This window comes from Pinus tabuliformis, chromosome 7 (assembly GCF_031772625.1).
Source record: "Pinus tabuliformis cultivar Carrire ecotype Pingquan chromosome 7, CPIR1, whole genome shotgun sequence".
In the NCBI taxonomy this organism is placed as follows: Eukaryota; Viridiplantae; Streptophyta; class Pinopsida; order Pinales; family Pinaceae; genus Pinus; species Pinus tabuliformis.
Genome location: NC_142293.1, coordinates 1,759,437,469 through 1,759,445,122, shown reverse-complemented (window position 1 = coordinate 1,759,445,122; position 7,654 = coordinate 1,759,437,469). Strand labels below are relative to the sequence as shown.

Sequence of the window (7,654 nt, the reverse complement as noted above, 5' to 3'; positions counted from 1 at the left end):
CTAGGTCCCTAACCCATGTCACAATGTTATCCTCCTTTTGATTGGTAACCATTGTTTTACTGATAAGGAAACTCCCTAGATCTAGTGGATTGATCTAGAAACAATACATGTAAAAATACTATGTTTTCCTTAGAGAAGTTTAGAATATGGAAGATTGACTTACTAGAATCCAACTCAAGCTCTCCTCTTTACCTTGCTTGTATGCTCCAACTCCAACTCCAAATGCTAAAAGTGGAAGTTGCAAAACAACTAAAACAAGCAAGAGAACAAAAATATGCCAAAAGAATATACTAACATCTCTAAACAATGAGTCAAGAAGGCATTGCTACATATACATAAATGAGATATTAGTATAGGAAAACAAAACAAGTTTTGTATCAACGAATGTAGGAGAAGATACAACCCTTTCATATATTGACCTTGTAGATATCTCCCAACTATTTTGTACTTCCTTTTCCACAAAGCAAACCATCAATCACAACTCTAGTGCATGGATGGATAATGGATGGCTAAGCACAAAGCATCAACATGAGGGCATAACTAAGAGTGTCAAAAATCCAACCCACACTCTATGGGAGGCAATCAATTTATACGGTAAATGAGGTAGTTTTGGATTTACCAATCAAGGACTTAGATCCACATATGAGGGAGGATAATTTCTAGGATAAGAGATAAGACCTCAAGTATAGGAGTTCTAGATATTGATCTAATAGTAAATAGTTAAAACCTCTAGCCACACTTCTAGAAAGAGAAGATTCAAAATTAATTTTTATTTTTACGAAAATTCAAGATCCATCGCACTTACTGTGAAGGAAACATGGGCTCATTAGTGAAGATGTTATGTGTATAACTTGCTGCATTTCAAGTTGCATAAAGGCAAAGTGAGATGGGGCCAAAAATTAGGTTTCTAAGTTGTTTAATCTAAAATTCTTGGAACTTTTGGAGAAGGGATGTTCTTGGCTTTGGACGAGATGCATGCAAACTGTCAAAATATGTTGATTGATCTATTTTGAATACCATTTGATTGGATGTGACAAAATGACCTATTTAGGGAAAGAGCTATAGTAAGGCTAGTAGTAGCATATAATCAACAAAGATGTTATCCACAACTCAAACCCAACTTGAAAGCTCAACCACTCATGGTTGACACTTGACCTCTCAACTAGATCAAGAAGAGATTACTCAAGTGGAAAGGGAGCTGTCATGATTGGAAAAATCTCATAGAAAGAGAGGTGCTCACTGAAGTGGCATTGTGATGCACATCATATTAGGGGAAGGTATAATCAATATATGTACAGAGTCCAGAACTAGTGGCAACTCAAGTTTCTACTTGGGAGATTGCTAGTAGATGAGAATTAGATCAAGGAAGACATCATATTGAATTTGAATCAAATGCAATGAATTCTAGTGGATATGGACCAAGGCTTGCAAGAATTGAAAGGAAAATGGGATCTCCTCCTAATCTTGGCTTCTCTTCTAGCCACAATAAGGAACCCATCATGGTCAAAGAAACTCATTAATAGAAATAAGCATGCATTCATTAATAGAGCATGCATGAACATGTGCTTCTCTACCTCTAGTTCTTTTTATGTTTTCCTGTTTTAGTTTGGATGATAAGAATAGCAACTAAATCCTATGTTTTATATTTTTATGTTTTAGTTTGGAGGATGAGAATAGCAACTAAATCCTATGTTTTATGTTTTCATGTTTTAGTTTGGAGGATAAGAATAGCAACAACTAAATCCTATGTTTTGTTTTTTAGTGTTATAAACTCAATCTTTTGAATTCAGATTTTGAAGCAATTGAAAATTTATGCTTAGCTTGATTTCCTAAAGCAACATAACATAGACTTCAACAACTATGTAGAATTTTTTAAAAATAAACCATACAAAATTTACCTCAAAATACAAAAAAAAATAATAAATTCTCTTATAAATAAGAGTGAATTATAAAATCCCAAATAATCTAATAACACTATAAACAAAAGTATGCAATCTTTATACTCATCAAAACACTTTCACTTAAAATATCTAATTAATACCTACATTAATTTTAATTCGAAAATATACAACACAATCAATTTTATAACTTATTTTCAAAATATAATCTTTTCAATTATTTTAATTATAAATAAATAAAAAAAATTAATCAATTTAATTTCTGAACAATTACATATGATTTCATACACTAAATTTTATCAAATTTCAATTTTTTAAATTTCAGTTATTTAAGTTTCAAAGCAATTATATTAAAGCAAAAGCTATTATAAATATCATATCTAACTTTATTTATTAATATATAAACAACAACCACGTGTAAGATAAGCACAGTTACACACTATGACTAACGTATGTTCCCATAACTCTGATCTAAACAACCCAATGCATGGTTTAATGTATGCTTTTAGTTGTAGTAGGTTGTAAAATTTTCATTATAATTTTAATTTAGATTTTTTTGAGGATGTGGTTTAATTTTTTGGTGGGGAGTTTTGTTTTAACGGATTTTGTGATTTAGTTCACCTCAAGATCATGTAGGTCTGAAAACTGCTCTCGCCGGATTATGGATACTTGAAAACTTCGTTTTAATTCTTTTCTTTTATATTTGAATTAATAACTTTAGACAAATGGATTCAAGAATCTCATAAGTGTCTGAGAGAAAGTAATCTGGCATTTCATCATTTCGTCACCTCAACTAAGTCAACTCCAGTGAGCGTCGATTGCACAAGATACAATGAATAAACGTTAAAAAAACAGAATCAGTTTTCTTTGCTTTCTGAACGTTCAGAACTCTCAATATATTTTCTAAATGTTCAGAGATCATCAGTACGTTGCGTTGTGTTGCTCGGTAAATATTGTAATAATTTTTTGCAGACGTAATTTGTTCCAATTTTGATTTTGATAATCGTATAAAGTGTAAAAAATAAAAAGCTGCCAATATTCTCCTTGGTATGCACAATCCACTGAAATGGATTAAGGTTTAGAAAAACATTGCTGTTTTTTGTTTTTAATTTTCATTTTTAATATAGTTTTACAAATAATTATTATATAATTAATTGCGTTATAAATACTATATAATTATTTTGATTGTGTATAAATATTTTAATTGTTATATGTATTTATTAATTATTTAATTAATATAATTTTCATAAAAAAAAATTTACAAATGAATAACATTTTATGACCCAACACTACTCAATATCTATTAAAGAAAAAAAGTTACACATAAATAACATTTTATGTACCAACACTACTCATCATTGAGTATCATTACTCAATGAGAATTCATTACTTAGACTATGTTCATCTGTAAATCTGTTTTTTTACACCAATGTAATGTGTTTCAATTTTGATTTTGATATTTGAATGAATAACAGTAACCAAATGGACATATAAAAAATCTCTTGAAGTGCCACACACAATAATCTCACATTTAATCATTTCTTCACTTCAAAAATAAAGCGAACAATGAGACAACAAGGAGGCAATTGATTAAGACCGGTTACAAATGAATAACGTTCAACTTGAAATAAACATAAACAAATCCTCTATTTTTTTGAACATTCGGAGTTCAATACACTCATGGAAGAGAGGTGTGCAATACTATCTCATACACAACTAATAACGTAATTCACTGCAGACAAAAAAATATAACTACCCATTATAGATCAAACATAAGGATGATATTGGGGTAAAGACCACAAATCATAAGAGAGGTTTGGAGTTTCTGGCTCTAATCGTAGCTGCAGAGCCTGAGAAGTGGAGGTTGGAAAAGAGGATGTGGGATTATTGTTTGTGTTGTTGATGTTAAGTAGGTCTTCATGGGCGATTGAATCAAGAAAATATGAAGAATATAAATCAGGATTGCCATCAGGGGGAATTGGACCCATATGGTGAACACTGCTGCTGTTGTTTGCTTGATTGGCCATCATTTCATTTGCCTGACCAGGCAACATGAAGTTCTCTTCCTTTTGTTCATGATGTTGCCTTCGCTGCAAGTTAGATAAGTCAAAATTTCCCATACCCAAAGGAGGGTTTGACAATCGGTTCCCTTCGTATAAAACATTATATTCGCTTTTGGATGTGGAAGGTGTTATAGCATGACTTATCTGATCATTGTAATCCCCATATACATCTGCAACCTGAGGGCCAGATACTGTGATTGCATTCAATGGCATTTCAAAGTTCATGACAGGATTGTTCATCCAGTAAGGAGAACGGTTATGACCTAACAAACCAGGATCAAATGCTTCGTTGTTAATATTGATTGATAAATTGTTAAGTACTGATGTAGAAGAAGAGACCTGCAAGATTGAAAGTCCTTTCTCTGATTCAATAAGAGGCAAGGGGATTGTTGAGGGAAATAGGTCATGTAACATGAAAGATGTCATGTAATCTGCAGTCCCCATGGCATGAGAAGCTTTTGATTTAGACTTCCATTGTATCATATCAGCCATGCCCTCGTAGTGGTTTATAGCATGAGGAGAGGTTATAACATGAGCTGGTTGCGTTAATGCGGAGGCTCTGAAAAGGTCAATTGCATTATCGGGCTTGTGCTTTTTACGTGGAAGATGAACATCATTGGAGCTGATATGGGTATTTTTAGGGTATTGATTTTTGTTGAATCCAGTCGATATTGTAGCTGCCTGATGTGCTAACATAGTCCCAGTAGTCTCAGAATATTTTTTCAATGTTTGATGTGTAACTACCTCATTCTGATCAGGTTGCAGTGGCTTGCATTCTTGCTTTGATGATCTTGGAGTTATATCATTGGTTTCTGGAGCACCATTGTTGCAGTTTGCAGATGTTTCAATCTTGCTTTCAGGCAGGGGCTTGTGAGTCCTCGGATCAATGCCTTGACTGATAAGCTGTTTACTTAGATGAGTGTTCCAGTAATTCTTGATCTCGTTATCTGTTCTCCCCGGTATGCGGCCTGCGATTAGAGACCACCTGCGCATTCATTCAAAAATACAAAATTAGGGTTTTCTCTCTATGGTTTTGGAAAAAATTGAGTAAGCTCTCCAAATTCTGTAGACATAAACAAGAGGGCTGCACTGTCAAATCAAGACATCCATGGCTAAACCCTAACATGCAAATACTTGAGGTCAAGTATCAGTCACTGGGAATCTTACTTCAGGTGAAGTATTACTCATTGACAATCGTAATTCAGTGACTTATACACTGAAAGGATAGAGGTTGATAAGGATGAAGGGTTTTAATTAGAGTGACTGAAAAAAATATGCATCTTGAATGGCTAAAAACATTATATGCAAGCTTTATTTCAAATTAATACACTTTGATTGTCATTTATACATTCTTTACCAGAGGATGAGGGTGAGTGATCATATGTATCTGTGAGAGATAGCAATTTCATTTCTCTTCCTCAGATATGAATTAATAAAATTGCTCAAACTGCATTACAAACAAAGCCTATGATCAATGTGTAATTTTAAGATACTGAGATTGTATTGCAAACCCTAAAGTGAAGAAGTGTAATTATATCGATAGATACATGTATCACAGTGCTAATAAGGTGCCAGTCCATACTTTAATCAGAGAATGTTGTATGGATACAAGCTGATTCTTTATATAAGCTGTGAAACTCAAGAACATCTGCATCTGGGACACCTAGCTTTTATGGGAAAACAAGAATTCGTTCATATGAATTGAAGAGAAGGCCAAATATTGGGTGAAATTAATAACCTGTTGCCAAGAAGTCTGTGTAACCTGAGAATAAGGTCCTCTTCTTCTGGTGAAATGTATCCTCGTTTGACATCAGGTCGTAGATAATTCATCCATCTCAATCTACAGCTCTTGCCACACCGCTTCAAACCTGCAAGGCTGATATGTAAGTCACAGTACATGATTTGGAACCTTTGGATATTCGTTGTTACAGTGAAGAATATATATATATTCTTGAAGGTGGAGATGGATTCGAACTGATACTGTGTGTAACTACCCATACTTGTAGAAATACAGAAGACATGAAGAAATTCTTAACACGTCACTGTCAACATGGGAGGAATTAAAAGCATAGGATTCATTCTCCATAAATTCAGACCTCTAGAGTAATGACAAAAGAATGATCTCCCACTTCTCCAAACCATACGATACATCAATCTCATCCTCACAAACTACCCTATCTATAGGAATGATCAAATATTATAAACAAATATCAAAAATAGAATTGTATATATATCAAGACCACCATTGCATAACCTGCAACAAGTCAGTTTCACAAAATATGCCATGAATGCAAAACCTAACACCCACTTGCAACACAGATTCTGATAAAGAATCTGCATAACAACCTTGATTCTATGGGCACCTTTTCAACATGGACTGCCATGATTCCATTTGGGTGTATGAAGGAATACTATGTGAATTTGTTACCTGCTTTTTTCGGTAATGTCCTCCATCGGCCTTCACCAAAGGCCTCTATGTATTGGCTGAGGAGGAGGTCTTCCTCTGGAGACCATGGGCCTCTGTTGAGTCCAACTTTTGAGCAGCAAGGAGTGCGTACTGCTGTGTTTTTGGCGTTCTCCTGCATGGTATAATTGAATATGGCTTATTCCCTTCTCACTGCACCGATCGTGCTCTGCCTTTGCTCTATCCGTCCAACAAACAACTCTAATCAATGAAAACGAATTTCGCTGAGAATGGCAGGTGAGTTTGGGACAATCTGAGATGATATATAGATATATATGGGAGGACATAAAATACACTTTATCTCTTCAACAAAAATGAAATAATCTCGCACCTTCTAGTCCACGAGCTGCGGGTCTTGGCTCCTGACAATATTCACACGACAACAAACATTCAACCCTATCTTTCTTAGAATGTCGTGACCCGCATATTTTAGTACTGCTTCCCTAAGTTTTCTCTTAACAATAAGTCTAAAATACTTGGAACGTGTACATTACAGATTTAATACAAATGTGTAATCTGTTTTGTGAGCTATACAGTCTTTGGGTAAGAATGACAGAGCCTAAGGGCTTACGCAACTTGACCTGAACTGTAAACTATTCAGACCGCATTTATGACATGTGTTGTACACCTTGGTGGAAAGGACCTGATGGGCTGGCTGCTTACACGCTTATCCAGAAAGAAAAGTGTTGTGTAGATCATTTCATTCCACTGGAGTCGGTCATGATTTTCACAAAAGTTCCCACCGTTTTGCTTTATGATTATCAACACACTGGCCATTGCAGAACGTAGTATTTCACGTGTTCTTCTGGTACATAATGACATTCCTTATTAAACATTTTGTAATATTTGTGAAAGCAGCCTCCATAAGTAGGGTTTCTAATTTCTTCTTTCCCATCATATACTTTATCGTCTTGGTCAAGCTGGATAAATATCTAAAAGGCAGACAAGTCTAAAAGCACGACTCTTAACAGAAGGAGCACTCTCCGTCTTGGTCAAGTTGGATAAATATCTAAAAGGCAGACAAGTCTAAAAGCACGAGACTCTTAACAGGATCACTCTCGGTCCCATTAGCGCATCTTTAGTATAAAGCAGAAGCCGGATATTGATCCTTAATCCTCAAGGAAATGTCAATCTTGTGATACCATATATGGCTAAACATTGATATTTTAATATATATAGACAGTTGAATGACACAAGACACGGAAATCTATGTTAAGTTTTCTTTTCTT

At 34.5% G+C, this 7,654-nt stretch overlaps 1 protein-coding gene across 1 annotated transcript; it reads right to left on the bottom strand.

Moving 5' to 3' along the window:
- Positions 1–3,465: 3,465 nt before the first annotated feature.
- Positions 3,466–6,645, bottom strand: LOC149255390 (uncharacterized). The gene is made up of 3 exons (XM_089457222.1): positions 6,390–6,645; positions 5,700–5,829; positions 3,466–4,946 (listed from the first exon to the last, which is right to left on the bottom strand). Exons 1-3 carry the CDS (start codon positions 6,544–6,546, stop codon positions 3,665–3,667), a joined length of 1,569 nt encoding a protein of 522 aa, XP_089313348.1. The 5' UTR covers positions 6,547–6,645; the 3' UTR covers positions 3,466–3,664.
- Between the last annotated feature and the right edge of the window lie 1,009 nt (positions 6,646–7,654).